General features: G+C 34.9%; 1 protein-coding gene across 12 annotated transcripts in view; it reads right to left on the reverse strand.

The window, feature by feature from the left end:
• The window catches only part of CCDC82 (coiled-coil domain containing 82), a 37,137-nt gene continuing 12,933 nt past the window's right edge, over positions 1–24,204 (reverse strand). For 10 of the 12 annotated variants that reach the window (XM_055356565.2, XM_019037232.4, XM_055356559.2 and 7 more), the window contains 5 exons: positions 20,630–20,722; positions 18,258–18,382; positions 12,233–12,403; positions 6,232–6,417; positions 1–946 (listed from right to left, as the gene is read on the reverse strand). In XM_055356565.2, coding sequence (XP_055212540.2) covers positions 878–946; positions 6,232–6,417; positions 12,233–12,403; positions 18,258–18,382; positions 20,630–20,722 — 644 coding nt within the window. In that variant the 3' untranslated portion in view covers positions 1–877. Of the gene's footprint in view, positions 5,860–6,231; positions 6,418–9,150; positions 9,253–12,232; positions 12,404–18,257; positions 18,383–20,629; positions 20,723–24,204 lie in introns of those variants that run through there. The other 2 variants (XM_019037234.4, XR_010129181.1) reach the window with 2 other exon arrangements.

The raw sequence follows: 24,204 nt of genomic DNA on the forward strand, positions 1-24,204 counted from the left end.
TTTGTTCACTCTGCAACCATTTTACTTTATTACTTTATGGGAAAATTTAGATGTGCAAAGCAATGCAGATACCAAAATATGCTTTCCAAGTGTTTTTGGCTGAGTTTGTCTCTTTCAGCAGTTCTGACCCTAAGATACATACTTATATGGAAAAAGCTATGGATAAAAATAAATAAAATACATCTTAATCATCAATATATAGACAAAATTGAATAGAAAAAAGTAAGAACATTATAAAGCATGAAAATTTACATAAAATTATTCCTGAATGTGAGGGTTGAAAGACTCTAGAGGCCTGAAATCTATTTGAAAGAGAAACTTTCAAGAAAAGGAAAAATGCATTCCTCTACTTAGAATAGATATGCTATGATCTGATTCTGAAGCAATGGGATTGAACTGAATGATATATGAGGTTTCTTCCATGGCCCACTGATTTAGATGATAGCAGTAAAAAATATATTAGTGAAAATCATTTAATACTGTAAAAGAATAAACAGATCTGGACAGGAATTCCATAAAAATACATGTAGACGTTAGTCTAAATACATTTTTAAAATACAATATATTTTGACTAAACTGACAGGATATCAACAGCTCATTCACTTGACAGTCATCTGTTATAAAGCTATTATTATATAACTTTAAAATATATTTACAGACTTAAAAATTAAGATAATGCTTTTATGTACATCAGATAAAAGTTTAATTAGAGTGTAGAGTGCCACTTCACAGGAATTAAGATAATCATGTTTTAAACAAAATATTTTGCCATGAAGATATAGATAAAATGTACAAACATGTCACATGATACAGAAAAACAAGAATCATGATCTTCACATTTACAGGAATTTAAAAAATCTTCTCTGATGGAAATGTGTTACAACTCAAACTTCTCTTCTTGAAAGTAATCCGCAAAATTGAGATATTCTTCAAGTTGACCATATTTCTGCATATACAATAGAAAAGCTAGTTATTTTACTCAAAGCAATGAAGACAAACTGGGCCTTTGCAAACTACAGACACAATTAGGATAAGTTCATTTCATGGTAATCGTGAACAAAAATCTTTTTATGATAAACAGGAACTTAATTTCAAATAAGCATTCCTAACTCATATATAACTCATATATTTCCATATAGAAAGCACTGGAAAGTGATCAAAGTGAATATTATTAATTTTATAACTGGGTTTTAAATTATAATTTTTATATTATCATGCTTACAGTAGAAATGTAGTAACCTCAATAACTTCATAAAAAGTTTGTTGATCATATATATCAAAGGCTCTGCTAATGACTGTCTAGGTACAATGTTTTTTAAAAGATACTTTTCCTGCCCCTAAGGAGAATACAGTTCAGTAGTAATACACCAATAACAATCAGTAATAAGTGCCAAAGAGGTACAGACACTGTTATGAGGGTTCAGAAGATAGGTCATGGTTAGTTGAGGTAAGCAGTAAAGAGTGGCATTTAAGTTGTCCTGGAAAAACAGATTTGGTAGGCAAAGAGTTGGTGTCAAGACTTTTCAGTAAGAGAGAACAGTCCATCAAAGTGACGTGACAAGAAAATATGGGATTTGACTACAACCTGAGTATTTTTAGGAGAACAGAGAGAGCTAAGACTGAACCAAAGAGGCTGAGTTCAGAGAACAAAAATTATAAAATACTGGTTAAAGAATTGAACAATCATTTGACAGGTAATGGAAAGTTGCTAAAGGTTTTGGAGCAGGGGACTGAACTGATCTAAGGTGTATTTTAAGAAAATCGGTAAAACATTCATTCTAGAATAGTTCAGCAACTAGTTATGGGTCTGTGATAACAATTTAGGTCATGAGGGCCCAAATCTGAGTCATGGCAATGAAGACGAAGAGTAAAGAACAAAGTGTAACAAGTTAAGAGAGGGGTCAAGAATGATTTAGAGATTTCAAAGTTGACAGAGTAGAATAATGGCAGGCTCTTTTGCAGGTTATTTGTGCGAGGGAAAGATATCGTGATTTCAGTTTCAGACATATAGAGTTCAAAGTATTTATTTCAGTGAGGGGATTAATGACATACTAGTTTCTTGACTCTGTTTATGAACTGTGTTTTAATCTTCAGTGAAATGAGAGAGGATCCTGGTGACCCTGACTTTTGTGGTGATAGGGACCTACAGAAGGGAATGTTGAGAAGTGCATTTTCCTTCTACACCTTGAAGGCCATGAGACTCTTTTTTATAACCGTATGATATCTGACTGGATCTCCTTCTCAGGAAAGATGGAAACACATAACAGAAGGGGAAATAGCCTAGGGACTACTTAGGAATTTTCTTTGGCCTAGTACTTAGATAGGTTTTATTAGATATAAGTAAAGTACTCTAGGATTAGAAACCTATACTTTAAAAGTTTGACTGTTTTTATGTTTCTCATATTACCTTTCCTCATATCCCTTTATTATTTATTAAATTTCTTTTGGAAAATTAAAAATTAAAAAAATTATTTTAAGAGACAGGGTCTCACTATCTTGCTCAGGCTGGCCTTGAACTCCTGGGCTCAGGCAATTCTACCACCTCAGCCTCCCAAGTAGCTGTGACTACAGCTGTGTACCACCACACACAGCTAGGACAATTAAAGTCTATCTCAGCTATACTAAGATAGGAGGTTACTTGCTTTTATTGCAAGTAACAGCTAAGATTAATCAATCACTTACTAATTGCTAGGTCCTATACTAAATGCTTAAAACGTATTACATATCTAATCTCCACAATCAAAACCCTAATTATTATTACTGTTTTTGTTCCTACTTTACAGCTGAGAAAACTTAGGCTAAGAGAAATAAAATAGCTTGCTCCCAAATTCTACTGCTAGTAAGTGGCAAAGCAAATACTTAAGCCATACTTTTAACCAGTATAGAGTATGCTGTTTCTGAGATTTAAATGGTGTGGCTAGGATGCAGCCTTGGCAAGAAAAAAAAAAACTTGGAAAGTGAAACTCACAGACATTGCAGTTAGTATTACTCTGCCATCCTCTCTACCTAAAGATACTGCTCTCATAATTCTTTACTAAACATTTGGAGGGTTTTAATAGTGAAGACTACTTATTTTAATAGTGAAGACTACTCTCTTACAACACCTGATGGACCTACTGATGAAAAGAGTTGGAATTGTGGAAATGAAGTGTGGGAAAGAGGTCAGAATATAAGAGAAGTTTGGAATCTTCTACTCAGAAGTAGTAGCTACAACTGCAGAAGGGAATTGATTTGCCAAGGAAACTTTGAGAGGATGAGGACAGAATTCAGTGTTAACGGGTACTTTTTAGCAGTGATCCTCAAACTTTTATCTATTTAAGAATCACCAATGCTAAAAATATTGGATGTTTAACATCCACAAGGATTGTCATTCAATAAATCTGGGATGAGGCTAGGGGATTATACACTTTTCAAAAACTTCTAGGTGATTCTGATATAGGTAGTTTAGGGCCATGCTTTGAGAAACATCAGTTTAAGGGGTGGGGAAAAAAGGGGCAAGGGAAAAAGTTGAAAAGGAGGGGAAAAAGAAGAAATGAGAAGTGTTTAAGGAAGGCAAGGGATATCTAATTATAATTTTAAATTATTATGTATATGACAATATTTATCAGTGCATTTAAAATTTACATACAACTGTCACTTGTAACAGTTTTACATACAGTATTTACAGTATGAATGGGCACCTGATACTTCTATTGATATGCTTTCTTTACTACCTGGTGTTTATGCATCCACCAGCCAATCCCAACAATACTATCTTCAACTTCCCAGGAAGTCCCATCATCATATACACTTTCTTCTTAATGAACAAATATTTGTTAGAATTTTGCCAATGTCATATTAGAGTATGTTATTGAACTCTTCTTTAGAATAAGACATGCATTATTATGTTTATTAAATATTTTGGTTTTATTATAATTTTCCTATTATTTATTCTTTTCTTATACTCATGTTGCTCCTACACCCCTTTAGTATCATTACATTAAAAACGGATCACCCTAGTTCACCCTTTAGAAGGAAGAACAAAAAGAATGAAGTCAGTCTAGTTGGCATGTCTTTGGGAAGACATGCTGAGACATCCTGAGATAATTAAAGTAAAATGGCTGAAGAAGCAGGTAAGGGAAAAAGTAAGGTGTGGAATACAAGCTGGAGGCAGAAAGACAGGAACAAATAGTACGTGTAAGGCAACAAAAGGGGTTGACACAAATGGGAAATATGAGCGGAAAGTGCCATGGAGACGGCATTCAAGTAACACTGAGCCCCAGGCATTCTAAAGGGTTAGAGTAACTGTGACTACCAGACTGTAGCTAAAGGCAGCACACATCACAAAGTACATGCAGTGCTATCACTCAAAGGCACACAGTGAGAGGGACAGACAGAGTGAGGATGGGAAATGTCAGAGCACGTGACAAATTTTGAAATTTCATCACAGCACAAAAAGCTGCAAATGGGTTTATATTGGCTATAAACTTCTGTGGTTTCTAGGAAATCTTTTGAGAAAACCTAGGAACAAATTTTTTAAGTGGAGAAATCTCAAAAAAATGAAGGTCTTTGGTATTTTCATGTGGAAAAAAATGTGTATACTGTCCTAGACATGCACAATCTTGAAATACCTTCAATGCCTAATGCTAAATGTTATTCTTTATGTATAACATGACACTTGGCTTTCTTGAAAAGAAAGCCTAAGCTCCTTTCTTTTCCTAAGAAAAGAATGCCAAGTGTTATGCATAAAGAATAACGTCTTTAAAATTCCAGGTCCCTTCTGGTGTCCTAAACCTTGTTAAGCTTTTTCTAGGATACATGATTTGGAAATGCTTTTTTCTTCAAGAAGTTTAAAGTTCTTCCCCATATATGATACTATTATATAACATATACAGTATATGCACAGTGATTTTTCTATACCTAGTATCTAATTCTTTATAACTGTGCTATCCCAATAGGTTTTGCAATTCCACTAGAGGGTTGGCAACACTTAAAGGCATCAATAAAAGCACTTAAGAATTTAATGTTGTCTAGGAAAATGAAGACGGGAAGTTATTGAATAAGTGCTCTCTCCTAAAGCAAATGAAAAAGTACGGATAAGCAGGGAGAAGCATTTGGAGTAGGAGAAGTAGAAGCAAAGTAAAAGACAAAAAGCTGAAAAGAATAAAATGAGAGAAAGACTTAAGGATCAAGATGTGGGGGGCAGGCAAGATCACTGGGTGGTGGTTTGTGGTGGGAGAAAAATTGTCAAAGGGAAACCAATGATGATGTCATTATCTAGACTGGGAGACCTCCACTAAGTATGACATGTGCTAAAAAAGTTTCTGTTTTGTTTTCTTTCCGTCTGCCTAAGCTCTCTTGCCTTATTTTTTATATTCCTCTTTTACAAATTTCCCTATGATATAGTCCAGGCAATGGATCTCAAGTTAGGCTTTTTTCTTTTCTTTAAAAGATTAAATGTTGTTAAGAGTTGCCTGAAAATCTACTATTTGTTCTCTCTTATACATTCACGTAACTAGACTTGTTTTAGAAGACTGCAGTCGTATTAGCATTCTTTCCATATACCATAAACAATTCTAAAAGCTCTGTGAGCAGACCAGAGCTTATAAGCTGCCAGCAGATCTTCGGGAATCCAGTGCACTCTTCAAAACCCCCACTTTACTCCTGTTATCAAATTTAGTGATCAATAGGATATGGGGGAATCAAAATCAGTGCCGTGGTCTGAAACCTCTGCATTCCCCTCGATCTTCAGTTACAGTGCTCACTGCTCAGTCCCATGTCCTCAAGAAGAGGATGTGGGTGGTATTAGAACTGGCAGCCGAGATCCTTTCCTCAGACTGGCACCAGGTGCTTCTTCACTCTCAGGTCACAAGAACTGTTCTAAAGAATAGGAAGCAGACAAGCAGAGGTGAGTCCTATACTCTGTCAAAAAAAAAAAAAAAATCAGGGGACTTAATATATATGTAAGCAATACATACATAAAAGCGAAAGGACAGAGGTCCTTCAATAAAGGACAGTGTTAATGCTTATTAAAATTTATCTGATGGGCTGAGTGAATCCTTAGAACATCAGGGCATCTATTCAGAAGGACAATGATAAGCATGAAAGGAATGAGCGGAAGAAGAGAAAATACAAACGACAGAAGAAAGAGATTCTCTTAAATTTCACTATCTTCTAATCATTTGTTTCCTTTTGCTGATCATAATTAGGCTTCAGAATCTACATGATAAGATTCTCATATATTCACCTTACCTCCTTAATCCAGCCATTTTCTTTTGACTGCCTGAAAATTCTTTCCACTGTTTCTTTAACTTGTTCATCTTCAACTTCTTCTGTCATTGCAATGGTGCAACATTCCTGGTATAGTTTGAATTTAAAATGTTTCAGTTTATGATAAATTCTGGTACGGCTGGCACAAATTCTGCCAACAGTGAACACCTAAATCAAGAAATAAAGATTGTTATCTGACAACGAATATATATCCTTTCTAGTTTTTGGATTTTCTTTAGTAGTAGAATCAAAATGCATTATTAACTTTCAGTGTTTACACAATGATTCCTTTACCTTCTCTTACTTATACAACTAGTCAAACACTGAGCACCTGTGAGGTTTCAAACATTGGGCTAGGCACTAGAGATATATAAATAAAATACCTATTACCTGTATTAGGGAGCTTACAGTTTTGAGAGAAAGACAAATGGTTACAAAACAGCATGAAAAATGGTATGTCCAAGATGCTATGTCCAAAATGCTAGTGAAGAGGGGCACTTAGCCCAATCCAGATAGAACAAAAGTCCCCAAGCAAATCAAGCTTGAGCTAAGTCTTGAAAACACAAGAGTTTGCCAAGTTTGGGGAAAAAAGAGAAATGGCTTTAATGAAAGGCAGAAGGATGGGCAAAGTAAAAAAAAAAAAAAAAAAAAAAAAGCATGAAAAGTATGATAAGTCCATATTTATGAAGTTAAAAATGACTGGATTATAATATTTTTCTAGCTATAAGCAACATGTAAAACTGAAACAAACTCTTACACCAAAATTAAGTATTGGCAGTTCTTTACTAGATACTTTTCCTCCCCCACCCCCCCAAAAAAATGATCTAAAGTAAAAAAATAAATCTGTGTTTAGGCATACTGATTGCTTTACTTAAGGTGTTATATGTGAATAAGACACTAATATTTTGCTGTCAGCCAGCTATAAGAATTTTAATTCCTACATTTATATGGACTTCTATAATTCTATGATTAAGAACTCTTTTTATGAAATCAAATAACCAGAACCTTTCTCTTTCAGAATGTTTTGAATGTTTAAAATTTGTTATGCAAAACTACAGCTAAAATAGGAAGTCTGACTGCACTGACCAAATTATTTATATATATTTAATATATACATTTAATATATATTTAATATATTAATATATATAATATATATTAAATATAGATATTTAAAATATTTACATATTAAAATATTTATTTAAATATTTATATATATATATATATATATTTTTTTTTTTCTTCCTGAGATGGAGTTTCGCTTTTTCACCCAGACTGGAGTGCGGTGGCGCAAGCTTGGCTCACTGCAACCTCTACATTCCGGTTTCCCTGCCTCAGCCTCCCAAGTAGCTGGGATTACAGGTGCCTGTCACCACACCCAGCTAATTTTTTTTTTTTGTATTTTTAGTAGAGATGGGATTTCACCATGTTGGCCATGGTCTCGAACTCCTGACCTCGTGATCTGCCCACCTCGGCCTCCCAAAGTGCTGGGATTATAGGTGTGAGCCACCACGCCCAGCCAATATATTTTTACCTACATCATTTTACCCACTGTAGAAAATGCATCAGAAAGGGCTCCAAACATTATGATATGGTCAATCTTACTCTCATGGAGTAGTAACCTAAGGAAAGAGTAAACTTCCTGCTGACTTAAGTATTTGTGTCTGTACCTAAGTTCACTAATGGGTTATGCTTTCATGAGTACTAGTTTTAATATTTATCTGTGCAACTTGTGTTGTGTCTGACAGAAAAATACACTTGTTTCCTGAGGCCACACTGCAAGGAAACATACAAGTGATGATAGACAAAGCAGGGATATGTTTCCAAAAATGAATAGAAGTTATATCACAATGATTGGCAACAATCAGGTTTGATGTGTTTTCTTGTGAAAATTGTATTTTGGACATTTTGCAACCCTTCTTCAAATCTCCAAAAGTTTAAGAAAAGCATGTTCAGATTTTTGTTCATGGCTCCGTAAAAACCTTCCTGCTTTTCAGATCATTAGAAGTAAACAGGTATTATTGTACATGGCTTATTAAAATTAACTTTTCCAATTCAACCTTATCATCAAAGCAGTCCTGGTAGTAATGACATTTCAGCAATTCACTTGCTAATACTTCCAACTTTGTGTAAAAAGACAACACAAAAGTTGCCGTGACTATAAGGGTACCCTCTGTGTCTCCATTTCTGCCATCAAAGTAGACTGTGTGGGAGAACTCAGCTATAGCTGTTCTTACATGAAGTATAGGCATACGATAAAGTGATTCGTATTTCTTTCACATTTATTCTGTATTTCCACAAAACAAGAGGAATTTATCTGTATAGCATTTTTAAGTTGAAACAAGAGGGAAGGAGAGGTGTTTAAAAATCCTGATTTTTTTTCCTGTATGAAAAACAAGTATCCTTTGAAAATATTTAACATTATGGTTTACTTTCCATTTCTAATTCCTACCCCTCTTGGCATCTACTTATCATCATATAGATCTATAAATCGAAAATTACCTTAAAATGTTCTTGTATTTTTTCCCAAAACATGATCACATTTTATATGGAAGAACCTATATGGAAGGGCATCACTGCTGTAAAATTTCACAGAAAACAGTAGATGCAAAGGATAGGTGTAATACTCCAAGTGAACTTAACCCCTCACTCATTCCTGTTTTTAGTGTATTGTTACAGCCCATTGTATTTCTTTATCATATGAATTGAAGTATACAGTACAATACAGCTTACACTGTAGGAATCAATTTGTATAAAATACTAAAACAGGTAACATTAATCTATGGTGTTAGAATGATTTCTTTAAATGTCCAGAAAAATATATTTAGAACAACTGTAATTATCTAGTTCAATTTCTGTACATTAAGGAAACTATTCTAACAAGAAAATTAGTATAAACAATACCATAGAAAAATAGGTGCTGTGGTGAGTGTTCACAAAGCAGATAAGGAAGATGACACATAAATGATGACTGGTCCACCATGCACGGTTAAGCAGTTATCTGACCTGATAAATATGAGACTGAGTCAGTTCAGTTATCAGTATGAACCAACTGATCGCACATATGTAAAAATTGGAAATGGAGCTAAAAATTGTCACTGAATTTTGCTAAAGCAGAAGAAAGAATCTCATTTCTAATTTAACAGCTATATCACATGGAGTGTAAATTAAATCTAGATAACAAACTGAGGCAAGGAAATATAATGAAACATGTACCAGGCAGACTTGGTAATATTTAGCCAACTGTAGGTAGCTTTTTGAAGTATTTCTCTAAGCTCTTATTTATAGGCAGAGGAGCCAGCTCCTTATGGAAGTTGAAGTATGAAGAACAAAGAAAAAAGATTCTCAAGGAAACAGTAAGTCTGGGGAAAAGTTTGTTTTCTGTTTCTGGGTCTTCAGAAACAGTACAATACCAATCCAAAGGGTTCTATTTGCCCTTGTTTGGTTTTTTGTTTGTTTTTTGTACAGACATATTATACAATGCCATTTGCCTCAAAAATTATTGCTTCTTCCCACCAAATCCTAAGCATCTTAAGGAGTCTGGATAGACTCTGGGCAAAACTAAACATAAATCCAAGATTGTTTTTAGTTCTCCCAAACTACCTTTCAGATTTCACAACTCTCTTTCATCCAGGTAATTTCCTTCTCATCTATGTCCTTAAACTTTATCACAATCTGATGGTCCAAGGCCTCTCGTCTCAGTACCCTATCAATACTGCTGTAACCAAAATTACTCTTCCCCCACTGATTCCACTTTCCATCAAGGCATCCTTTCTTTCAAAGAAGCTAAAGAAAGGAGAAAAGTTTTCTTATGAAACAAATTTGCTGTTAAGTGAATTCCTTAAAAGTATTATTTGCACTCTCAAAAAGAACCCTAGTTAATGTCTCAATTTTATGTAACTACAAGCAGCAACACAAAATAAAGAATTAGTTTTCAAAATAACTTGAAGATGGGTGTGGGGTTAGGTACAATTTCTTTTTCTTTTTTTTTTTGAGATGGAGTCTCGCTGTCGCCCAGGCTGGAGTGCAGTGGCGCGATCTCGGATCACTGCAGGCTCTGCCCGCCGGGGTTCACGCCATTCTCCTGTCTCGAGTAGCTGGGACTATAGGCGCCCACCACCTCTCTCGGCTAATTTTTTGTATTTTTAGTAGAGACGGGGTTTCACGTGTTAGCCAGGATGGTCTCAATCTCCTGACCTCGTGATCCGCCTGCCTCAGCCTCCCAAAGTGCTGGGATTACAGGCGTGAGCCACCGTGCCCGGCCAAGCACAATCTCTTTAATGCTCTGGATCATAACTAGGTTTATTTTCTCTCCCTTTCTTTCCTTCTTTACATATATGCATTTACATTGTATTGAAGTAGGATGTAAGATAAATTTTTGTAAGTCATTCTTCACTTTAAAGAAAAAATTACTGAAAAAACAATTTCTTTTTAAAAAATTTAATCACACTCTCTTAACATACCCAATAACTAACTTAACGTTTACATATAGTTATATACGCATACACACATTTTTATATAGATGCCTAGACAGTGCAAATACTAATTATTATCATACTTTCAAACTAGCATTATTTTTCAACTTCATGATTATACCATTCGCTCTTTACTGAACTGCTTTGCAAAAGATAAACTTACAGACATTGAGTATGTATATAGCTTTGTGACTCTAGCTCTAAAAATCTAGTATTTTTAAAAGATACATATCACCCCTTTTTTCCTCTAGGAATCTTACTTTCCATGAACTTACTAGTTTCAATGCAACCTTGATAGCATTGCATTTTATCATTTGATTTGAGAATACTTTACCACTTTAAGAGTTACCAACTGGCATCTTAAGGTAGTTTTAATTATATACCCTTACATGCAGAATAAGCATTTTCCCATATATTTGTTAACTTTTATAGTTTTCTCTTATGTGACTGGCAATATTGATGTTCTTTGCTTTTAGTTCATGCTTTCAGTTTATTGTTTTTTTAAATACTTGAATAACTATTTTATATAGAATCTTTACTGCTTCACAGGAATGTCAGAGCTCTAGAAGTGATTTTCTTACTCCACTTTCCTCTTCAGAATTAGCTATAGACAGCAAAGACCATGAAGGTACAGCAATGTATTTGATATACACAACAGAACATGGTCCCTAATGTACGAAATCACTTTTGCTAGGATTCCAGATATCTTATGTCATAAAAAGTCATAGATCAGTTTTTAAACAATGGGGAAATTTGCATATGACTATTAAATATATATATTCATATTTTTATAGTAACATATCAAACAAAACATTACAGACCAATTCTGAATTCATTATCCCCATAAAAACCTTCTAAGTCATTCTTGCAACCCAGATCTCTCAGAGGGATCTGGTCAACTACTGCTCGATAATACTGAGAAATCATTATCCAGTTTAATAGAAGAATTTAGATAAATATTATATTTCCATCTTAATAATTGACTGGGAGGATTCAGAGACAACTTTGGGTCTCTACCTCTCTAAATATACACCTCCTCCATGGATATGTAGACTTACCAGAAAAAGCTCTCAGTATTTCTTGCATTTATAAATATAATTTTCACATTTGTAAATGCAGCAATCTTATAAAGTAAGATTGAAAAAATAAATAGAAGTTGTCAGCATCTGTGCTTTTTATCATTTCACATTATACTGCTATGCTCTTGTCTAAAAAACACGTACTCTTCAGTTTTTTCTATTCATACAGAATTAATAGCATCTTAACTATGTGGTGATTGCTCTAGACTCTGACATACTTCTAACAGAGTCTAGTTGAAGCACAGTGTTTTTTGAATTCTCTCCTATTAGATGAACAGCTATCTTCCATTATTTACTTGTGGGTTGCCAATTTGGTGGATTATATGCTAAAAATGTTTCCACTTGGGTCAAATTCTCCTTAGGATACTTAGGATTATTTATGAAATAAAAATTTCTAAATACTGAAAATTAAGATTAGAGGGAAGAAAATACCTGTTTATCATGTGACATGAAATTATCTATTTTCATGGTCCTGGTGTTATACAACTCTCCTGATAAATGCACTGAATATTTACAGTAGCGATGCAGTCCACAAGCCTGGCAGGAACAGTTTTCAGGATTCTTCAAATGAATACTTACATTAGAATAATTTTCTACTCGCTCCTGAAAACAAAAAATATAAAAAAAAGTTTAAAAGATAAAGAATAAAAATAAAAGTAAGAATCTAACCAATTAAAACATCTTAGGGATTACAATACAAAGAGATATAAGAGCAAAACACCCTGGCATTTCTTACTTTAATACTGAGCACATAGTAGGTATTTTACAAGATATGTTTAAATAAAAAAATTTATAATCTTGGCTATTGCATGAAAATAAACCAGACTAGGAAAAAGCTAGTTTCATATCTCTTACACTTCTGCGGTTGCTACTTCTTTTCCATTTCTCATCTCTAGTTAGTGTTACTGAGGTATTAATTAAAAATAGGAGCAGCAAAAATGTAGGATGATATAAGAAAAATAATTCCAAGTAGGCTAGTTAAAACTTGAGAAAAAAAATCACATTCACTTTTCATTATATGAATTATATATTTTCCACAAAAATATTCCAGAAATAATTCAATCCTCCTATGATAACTTACTACAGTCCTGGGGAAAAAACAAGTTGGCACTAGGACTGCCATGTGTCTGGTATTCATATGGACAGTTTAATAGCTCAGTTATCAATGAGTAAACAAACTGAGAAAACACTTGGCATTCATAAATAAGCTTCATTATTAAGCTATGAAGTTACTTGTGCCTGAGTATTTCTGCTTATGTTCTAGGCCTGTGCTAGATACTACTATTCTAATTGGTAGTGTAGATTAGGTTTTAATACAATATTTGAACTGCACACAGTGAGCATATTAGCATGGTTACTAAACCACATTCATATCTTCTACCAGACGGATGGTAATTAAGTATCCAATATACTGACAGTTTACTTTTTATATTATATGATTGAAAACTACATTTTCTGGTGGTCAACTTTTCATATTTCTCATACTTCATGGCACTTTATGACATGTATTACTTACAGGCTGAAATTCAGACTGAATAGATAACTAACCACCTTCCTTTCCTGCTTCTGCTGTACCCCATGGAAGCACATGTTAAGATGAAACCTTTATCGACCTCTATCAGCTCAGTTCCCTGAGTGACTACAATCAGCAGAGCACCCCTGATGACTAACACTGGATATATAAGTGAAAATAAACTTTGTTGGGTTAAGCCATTGGGATTTTATTGTTGGTTTATTTTGTTTGTTAGTTATATTCTTTATCTTTTGAAGCATAACCCAGCTTATCCTAATTAAGATCTTACTGAATCATCTGTGTCTCAGTTTTTCAGCTAATACTTTTTGGTATCTTACAGTTATTATCCCAACATCAGATTATCCAAATTCAGTATCACCCACCACAATATGGTAAAACCTAATATGGCATACAGGCATGGGTTTTGGAGTCTGAGACTCTGGGTTTAATACCAGCCTGTCTAATTATTAGCAGTGGAACCTTATGTTACTTTATTTTTCTGAGACAGTTTCCTCATCTCTAAAAGAGGGGAAATAATAGTGCCCTCCAGCTGGCCACAGTGGCGCATGCCTGTAGCCCCAGAAACTCAGGAGGCTGAGGTGGGAGGATCTCGAGCCCAGAAGTTCAAGTTCAGCCTGGGCCACAGAACGAGACCCCTCTATTCCCTCCAAAAATAGTGTCTTCCTCATGGGGTTACTTTGAAGATAAAAAAAATTTGTAGATTACTTGGCTAAAGTTAAATAATCTATAAATACAGTACAGGTATACCTCAGAGAAACTGCAGATTTGGTTCCAGATCACCAAAATAAAGTAAATATATCAATAACGTGTCACACAAATTTTATGGTTTCCTAGTACACATAAAAGTTATGTTTACACTGTAGTCTATTAAGTATGCAACAGAATTACATCTAAAATGTATGTAATTTAAACTACATTTAATTAAAAAGTACTTTAGGTCTAAAAAATGCTAACAATCATCTGAACCTCCAGTGAATAGGCATCTTTTTGCTGATAGAGGGTCTTGCCTCAATAGGATGGCTACTGACTGATAAGGGGCTAGTTGCTGAAGGCTGGGGTAGCTGTGGCAATTTCTTAAAACAAGACAATAAAGTTTGTTGCATCCATTCTTAAGACAACAATAAAGTTTGTTGCATCCACTGACTCTTCCTTTCATGAAAGATTTCTCTGTAGCATGCAATGCTGTTTGATTGTATATTTGATTGTATGTTATACAGGATAGAACTTATTTCAAAATTGGAGTCAATCCTCTCAAACCCTGACACTGCTTTAACAACCATATTTTAAATCCACTGTTGTCATTTCAACAATGTTTGTAGTATCCTTCCTTTCCTAGGAGTAGTTTCCATCTCAAGAAACCACGTTCTTTGCTTATCCGTAAGAAGCAACTCCTCATCCATTCAATTTTTATCATAAGATTGCAGCAATCCAGTCACATCTTTAAGTTTCACTTCTACTTCTAGTTCTCTTGCTATTTCAACCATATCTGTAGTTACTTCCTCCACTGAGGTCTTGAACCCCTTCAAGTCATCCAGGAGGGTTGGAATCAAATTCTTTCAATTTAATTGTTAATGTTGATATTTTTACCTTCTCTCATGAATCATAAATGTCCTTGATGGCATCTAGAATGGTGAATACTTTCCAAAAGGTTTTTAATTTACTTTGCCTAGATACATCAGAAGAATCACTGTCTATGGCTGCTACAATCTTATGAAATGTATTTCTTTTTTTTTTTTTTTTTTTGAGACAGGGTCTTGCTGTGTCACCCAGACTGAGTGCAGTGGTGTGATCTCGGCTCACTGCAACCTCTGCCTCCCAGGTTCAAGCAATTCTCCTGCTTCAGCCTCCCCAGTAGCTGGAATTACAGGTGTGCACCATAATGCCTGGCTAATTTTTGTATGTTTAGTAGATACGGGGTTTCACCATGTTGGCCAGTCTGGTCTCAAACTCCTGACCTCAGGTGATCCACCACCTCGGCCACCCAAAATGCTAGGATTACAGGCCTGAGCCACCACACCTGGCCTGGAATTTATTTCCTAAATAATAAAACTTGAAAGTCAAAATTACTCCTTGATCCATAGGCTGCACAATGGATGTGCTGGAAGGTATTAAAATGATATTAATCTCCTTGTAAATCTCCATCAGAATTCTTGGGTGACCCGGTGCACTGTCAATGAGGAATAATATTTTGAAAAGAATCTTTTTTTTTTCTGAGTAGTAGGTCTTAACAGTGGTCCAAAAATATTCAGTAAACTATGCTATAAACAGATGTGCTATCATTCAGGTTTTGTTGTTCCATTTATAGAGCACAAACAGAGTCAGTTTAGCATAATTCTCAAAGGGCCCTTGGATTCTAGGAATGGTAAATGAGCACTGGCTTCAACTTAGGTCACCAGCTGCATTAGCCCCTAACAAGAGAGTCAGCCTGTCCTTTGTTGCTTTGAAGCCAGGCATTTACTTCTTTTTAGCTATAAAAGTCCTAGATGGTAGGCTGGGTGCAGTGGCTCACGTCCGTAATCCCAGCACTTTGGGAGGCCGAGGCAGGCGGATCATGAGGTCAGGAGATCGAGACCATCCTGGCTAAGATGGCGAAACCCCGTCTCTACTAAAAATACAAAAAATCAGCCAGGCGTGGTGGCAGGTGCCTGTAGTCCCAGCTCCTCAGGAGGCTGAGGCAGGAGAATGGCGTGAACCCAGGAGGCGGAGCTTGCAGTGAGCCGAGATTGCGCCACTGCACTCCAACCTGGGCGACGGAGAGAGACTCCGTCTCAAAAAAAAAAAAAAAGGCATCTTCTTCTAACAAAAGACCATTTTATCTACTCTGAAAAAATCTGTTGTTTACTTTCATCAGTTATCTTAGCTAGTTTTTCTGGACAACTTGCTGCAGCTTCTCCATTAGCACTTGCTGCTTCACCTTTGCACTTTTACGTTATGGAGATGGCTTCCTTCTTTAAACCTCATAAATTGAACCAACCTCTGCTATCTCCAAACTTTTCTTCTGAAGCTTCCTCACCTCACTGAGCATTCATGGAATTGAAGAGTTACGGCCTTGCTCTGGATTAGGCTTTAGCTTACACGAATGTTGTAGCTAGTTTGATCTTCAATCCATACCACTAAAACATTCTCCATGTCAGCAATAAGGCTGTTTCAATCATTTATGTATTATTTTTAATTTCCTTCAACAACTTTCCTTTGCATTCACAACTTGACTAACTGTCTGGCACAAGAGCAAGAGGCTTACATTTCAGCCTATCTGAACTTTTGACATGCTTTCCTCAAAAAGCTTAATCATTTCTCACTTTAGATTTAAAGTGAGAGACCTGCAACTCTTCCTTTCACTTGAACGATCAGAGGCCATTTTAGGGTTATTAATTGACCTAATTTCATTACCGTTGTGTCTTAAGGAATAAGGATGCCTGAGGAGAGGAAGAGAGATGGGAAAACAGCCAGTTGGTGGAGCAGTCAGCACACACATTTATAAATTAAGTTCACTATTATATGGGCATGGTTTCTGTCACCCTCAAACAATTATAATAGTAACATCAAAGATCACTGACCACAGATCACCATAAAAGATGTAATAATAATGAAAAAGTTTGAAATACTGCAATAATTACCAAAATGTGACAGAGATGAATAAGCATATGGTGTTAGAAAAATGGTGCCAACAGACTTGCTCCATGCAGTTGCCAAAAACTTTCAATCTCAAAAAAATACATTATCTGCAAAGTGCAATAAAGTGGAATGCAACAAAACGAGGTATGCTTATATATGCTATTTTTCTATTAAAGAAAACAGTATTTATGCCATGTTCTAAAAGCTGTGCCTATACTTTATCTTCAGAGAAAATAAGTATATACAGTATTTCATTTCACAATAGGTAAATATTTTCCACCTATGAAGAAGAAATGGGTTCAGAGAGGTTAAATTTATCAAAAGTCAAAAACTCAATAGCCCTAAACTCAAGCCATCCTCCAACTTGAAGTCTTTTAACTCTTTCTGTAATCCTACACTGTCTTATAAACCTAATCTATGGCTAATTTATCACCACATAATTCAACAAGGCTGAAAAGCCTTGGATGAAACCAAATCTCTTGGCATAAATGAGGTACAAGAACTAATGATTTAAGTGCTAAAAGGATTTTAAATAACTTAAACTTCAATTATCTTTTTATTTTTCCCCTTCCTAATCATTAGAATATAGAATGTTAGAAGTAACAGGGAGAAAACCCTTACAAATCATATAGTACATCCTCTGCTATTAGAGATCATAAAATAGATAACCGGTACATGAAACAAAATGTGGCAAATCTTATAAATTAAAAAGATAAATTATAAATTCTTCAAATTGGTAGAATTATGCAATCTTAAAGCAAAGAAAGATGCCAAACACTATCTAGACCAGTGTTTCCCAAACAATGTGTTATGGAAATCAAGCAGGTAACAGGTGTTACCTGTTTACATAAACAGAGCTTCACAGAGTAAAACACAAATTTAGGAAATACTGCATTCCATACCACCCTTTGAATATTTATAACATAAATTCACATATAATGCTTGGGAAAAGTCTTCCAGTAAAGAAACCAGCTTACAACCCCTGATTCTCAAATTTCTTTGACCATGGAACTCTCTTTTCTGACATAACAACACCGTGTGAGACAATCTTCTCATTTTAAAAGATGGGCTAAGCCCTGGAGATGTTCTAAAGTTATTCATCATTTGGAACCACTTAATTATCGGATAGATATAGTCAATGTGAATGATTAAAACAATAATAACTTTTAGAAGATGTGAGAAATAATAAGCTGATTATTTAACAAAGACATGCCAATATTTTAGAAGATTATTCAGTCTGGATTTTAAAATCCTGAGAGGTTTGCTGCCCCCAACCCCCAAGCAGAGATTCAAAAACAAACTGTGTACCTTATATTGCTCTTTCCAACGACTTCTAGATACCAAGCTCTCTAGACGAGGCTGAACAAAGCGGTTATCCAAATAATGAAGAGATGTTAGCATATCTTTTGCATATGATTTTTGCCTTGTGCCATCTGTTCAGGGGATAAACAACAAAAAAAATCATTTTGTTAATTAGAAATATTTAAACTATTTAATACTTAAAAATTTCTTCCCAACTTGGTTGGAAGCATTTTAAATTAGGAAAAAAAAATATTTAAAAAATCATTCCATCAGAACATTAAGGAAAAACAGGGTAGGCCGGGCACGGTGCCTCATGCCTGTAATCCCAGCACTTTGGGAGGCCAAGGTGGGTGCATTACGAGGTCAGGAGATCGAGACCATCCCGGCTAACACGGTGAAACCCCATCTCTACTAAAAATACAAAAAATTAGCCAGGCGTGGTAGCGGGCACCTGTAGTCCCAGCTACTCGGGAGGCTGAGGCAGGAGAATGGTGTGAACCCGGGAGGGGGAGCTTATAGTGAGCTGAGATCGCACCACTGTACTCCAGCCTGGGTGACAGAGTGAGACTCCGTCTCAAAAAGTTCCCTTTGTAAGCATCAGGCTTTAACATTACTTTCTGATAACAAAAAAAGTCAGATGAAAAAGCTTACCAAATTATCTTTTATTCTCTTATACAAAACTGACATGAATTAGCCCCTGAATTCCAGATAAAGTTCAAACTTCTGAATAGGCTTTCAAGGCCGTCTACAATTGACTCCATTCTACTGACCCCATGGTAACTCCTTGTGTCAACAAATCAGAATACTCTTTTCTAGCTAGGCCTTTTCCTCATTCTTCTTTAGCATGCTACACTCATTACTGCCTTTCTGATTTGGCTCATAGTATATTCTCTATATACATCTGTCATCGTATGAATTTAAGCTTTATTTTCTTGCCTTATTTGAAGTTTTATTAACTAATAAATTTATCATGTTTCTTTAAATAATCACAAATTCAAACACCTTACCATAGCTTACAAAGCCCTTCTGTCCTCAGCCTACTCCTCTGAGCTCCTCTCTTTTCCCTCTCTCCTGTCTCATTCCACTTCAGCCACAAAGGCCTTCTAGTTGTTCTTGAACACACCAAACTTACTCTTTCCTAAAGGCCTTAGCACCTCCTTTGCCCTCTGCTAAGCAAGTAATCCACGTATTACTTGCTCCCTTTGCTTCATTCAGGTTTCTGTTTAAAAGTTACCCCAAGAGGCCTTTTTTGACTAATCTAACTAGCAGATAACATAAACTTTACCTTCCCTTATTCTCAATCTTCTTACCCTATTTTATTCTTTTTTTACAAGAACTAATCACCACTGAAATCATATTATGTTATATTTTGTTTACTCATTTATTGTCTGTCTCTCCCATTAGACTATAAGTAACATGAGTGCAGGAATCTAATATGCCTTAAGTCACTGTCATATCCCCAGCCCTCAAATAATGCCTAGCTTATAGTAGACATTCAATAAATATTTGTTCAATATATTGTAAATGAAATCTTATTTGGCAATTATTCAACACAATATATTTATAGTCTATTAAATGCCAGATTCTGTGCTAGATGCAAGAGAAATGGGGATATATATATAAATATAAATATATATAAATATATAAATATATATAAATATAAATATATAAATATAAATAAATATATATAAATATACATATATGTTTATATATTTTTATATATTTATATATATAAATATATATAAATATACGTATATTTATATATATTTATAAATTTGCTCCCACACTATGATAAGGGAAGAAAGCAAAAATACATTTTCAATACAACATGAAAAGTGCATATAAATGAGTACTATGAGTATTACCATACTCAGAATGATGGTGGCACAAATGAGAATGATAAATATTATGTGAATGGGTCATAGATAGATTCATAGTAGAAATGTTTTTACACTCACCTAAAACATCTGGGACAAAAAGGGATTCTATTCTAAGAAGAAACAGCATGGACAAAGGCACAAAAGCAGAAAACAGCATGGAACTTTTAATGAAATTCAGAGCTCAGAGAGGCTGGGTTTGGCACATGGGTATTAAGACACTCTGCTGTTTTAGGTGTTATACTGTCAAATTCACTGTTAACTCCCTAAGGGAAAGGACCTGTCACAAACTTACCTTCCACATATCTCAGATAATGAACACTACCAAGCATTTTACATAAATGGAGTTTTGATGTAGTTGATCCTACAGGGAAAACATTGGAAGGTCTTACAAATGATCCTCATTGGTTTTGTTTAATCTACATAGTTTTAAAAGTGAGGTTGTTTTAAAATTGGAAAAAGAAATAAAAACCAATTGTTTCATTCATAGTATTAACTTACCATATAATGTTCCCAGAAAAGACTCATCTAAAGCATTGATCAGAAAAGCCTTCACAACTCTTTCAAAATGAGTATAGTGGTCACTAAAAGAATCTGAAATTAATTTCAAATAAATATTAGAACAGAGCAGACAAAATAATTTCTTGAATACAATAGGTTCCATTCTCCACTGCTAAGAAATTAAAACTATAGATAGCACAAACAGCTTAATCATCCTAATTTTATAGCTTCCTCGATGACTTGTTTAGTCACGGAGCAAATCTCCATTTTCCAAACTTACTGGCTTCCAATCCAAAGTGTCTACTTGTAATTTCAAATCTTTACTTCCCAAACTTAAGAAAACTGTTCAGAGAATATTAAAATAAGTTGTAAAAAATAAAAATTATCCCTTGCACACCTATATTTAATTATCAATTTGACACTTAGAGTGACAGAACAAGAGAGAAAACCTCCAAAGACAGATTAATATGTCTTATTCTGTAAAACGCGTTACATATGAAATTGTCCAGGGAACTGCTATCTTAGCCAGAACCCCAATGGCTACAAAAACTTCATTTCCCTTTTCATGCTGCCCCAGATTTAGGATTTTCTACATCAATTTAGAAAACTTGTCTATTTCCTTCCCCATACCACATATTTAAGCCCACTTCCTCGCTAACCAAATCTCACACATGACATCATCTGTTGTGACAGGCCAGGCAGTGGTTAAGAGAGAAGATTCCTACTATTCTCATTACTTTTGGATCAGAGTTTACTATGACTGTGGAAATGTTCTCTATCAACCACGACCCCTTCCTTGATCCAACAGTCACTGTAGAATACATGCCCTGCTCAGGGCACCTGTGAAGACATATTAAGGGCAGACTGAGTATTTCGAGAAATATAGAAGATGTCTGACAAAGGATTAAAGCAAAATAAGACCTATCATTAGCAACCATGGATAGATTTTGACTCTCCTTCCACTTGAAGTAAAAAGAAAGATGGGATTCAACACAGAAAACCCTCTTCATTCATATTTTAGTTACTCAAAGGGCTGTATAACTCTCTTTCAGACTTTAGGGTACATTTTAGTATGCATTCTTTTCTGAGGAGACACCTATAGAAGTGCTAAAGAGACAAAAATAAAGTAATACTAAAAATAAATGACAATAGCAGATCATTTGGCCATTAGCCTTTAGATGGCCTATGATCAAAGGCAATAATCATGGCCTTTAATGAATATAATATTTTCTTAAAAATCAGTACAGCATAATTGAAAAATGAAATAATACTTCATTTTGTTACACAGGTAAACTCATGTCATAAGGGTCTATTGTACTGATTATTTCATCACCCAGGCATTAGATCCAGTACCCAATAGTTATCTTTTCTGCTTCTCTCCCTCCTCCTACTCTCCACCCTCAAAAAATTAATATTGTTGACATTTTAAACATCTCTGCCAGATATGTTATAAGCAAGTAATAATGGTTGTGAATTTATTTATTAGATAGATTTGTCTAATTTCATTTTGGATTGTAATTTATTTACATTGCCACTAGTGAATCTTATTAAAAATCTCTAAATAAATAAGTAAATAAATTTGGGGGACATGCAAACATTCAGACCAAAAAGAAAAAAAAAAAGAAATAATACTTCAATAGAATTTAACTTTGACTAGACTGTTATCAAACTCTGGACATAATATAATATTGGGCAATTTTATTTGTGTTAAAATCCATCTAAACTGTATCTATAAAAGCATTTCTCAAATGGTATTAAGAGAAACTGGGACTATTAACAGATGTGTTGAGAAACAAATCAAATTCATCCCATGTGCACCTAAGTTTAACTATCATACAAATTGCATAGAATATTTCATCCTACTGAAGGTATCATTCTTGAATGTCCTTATGCCCAGTGCTACTCATTTGCTATAGAGTCTTGAGAACTAACTGCTGCTCTATTTCAAAGACCCTGAGAGGAAACTGAAAGGGCAGAGATCAAAATCATTTGAGAAGTCTTGTCCCTAACCATAAGATTCTTCTTTTATCAATGTATATCAGAATGTACTTCAAAAAAGTCAGGAAAAAGGCACCTATTTCATTATGCTTGAATAGACTGGTGGGTGGTGGTGGGATAATGCTCCTGGAATTTCAAATTGAAAAATAATATTACTGAGCAAAATATATGCCAGGCATCATTGTAAGCATTTACATGCATTGCTTTATTTTTCACAAGCCTGTGGGATACTACCATTATCCTAGATTCATTTCTGGTTGAGAAAACTGAAATATAGAGAGGATGAAAAACTTTCCTAAGACCAAACAGTAAGTTTCGGAACTAGGGCTGGAACCCCGTCTGACTCCAGATTTCATGTTCCTATCCCCTAGTTAAATATTGTTATACATGGTAGATTTGATATATGTCACAACACAAAATTTAGACTTGGATGGAAAACTGGAGAAAATAAAATTCAAATCTCCCATCTTAAGAAAAATGGCATTCTCAATGACAAAATAACTTATCCAAGGTGACATAACTAGACGGAGGCAAAATAAGGCTTAGAGCTCAGCTCTCCTTCAGAGCTTTTCTCATAGTGCTTTAATCCCTATATTGAATGAGCTTCTGTGGAATGTCCCAGGAATATTGTTTTAAACAATATTTTAAACATTTTAAATAAGTTTTCCCCATGACTATTTAAAAAACTGGAAAAAGTATTAAAGAGGAAACTATATTTGTGTTTATGCATAACTTATTTTTTCTAAGGTAATCAATTTCCTTATAGCCAATCATTTGGTAGTCTAATCATTCTTTGTTGATTTCCATGTATCTTTTATCACATACTAATTTCACATATATGCCAAGATTTTTTTTCAAACCATCTGCCCTTCCTACTGGTCTGGCTGTCATTCTTTAGAATTGTTTTGCAAAGTTTAACCAAAAAAACTAATTTCAGAAGAAATAACTTCTTGTTCTACGCATATTACCTTTCAGAAACATGCTTGTCTCTCCGCTTATCCATGTTTTCTGTTCTGTTTCACAGTAAAGTGTATTTTTTTTAACCTATAAAGCCGTGCTTTTCTTTTTTTTTTTTTTTTTTTGAGCCGGAGTCTTACTCTTGTCACCCAGGCTAGAATGCAGTGGCACGATCTCGGCTCACTGCAACTTCTGCCTCCCAGGTTCAAGCGATTCTCCTGCCTCAGCCTCCTGAGTAGCTGGGATTACAGGCGCCCGCCACCATGCCTGGCTGATTTTTGTACTTTTAGTAGAGACAGGGTTTCTCTGTGTTGGCCAGGCTGGTCTCGAACTCCTGACCTCAGGTGATCCGCCCTCCTCAGTCTCCCAAAATGCTGGGATTACAGGCGTGAGCCACCGCGCCTGGCCTGCTTTTCTTCTTAATATTAGGCTTAGGAACTTTATTTTGGTTGCGATTGTAGATGGAATTTTTCCTGATTATATCACTTAAGTAATTATTGCTGGTATACAAGAGAACCATTGAGATTTACATACTTACTGTGAATCTGGTGATTTTTCTGAGATCTTTTACCAATTTCAAAATAGTCAGATTCTCTTGGATATTTCTGGGAGATAAGCTT

This window comes from Gorilla gorilla, chromosome 9 (genome assembly GCF_029281585.2).
Source record: "Gorilla gorilla gorilla isolate KB3781 chromosome 9, NHGRI_mGorGor1-v2.1_pri, whole genome shotgun sequence".
NCBI classification, from domain to species: domain Eukaryota; kingdom Metazoa; phylum Chordata; class Mammalia; order Primates; family Hominidae; genus Gorilla; species Gorilla gorilla.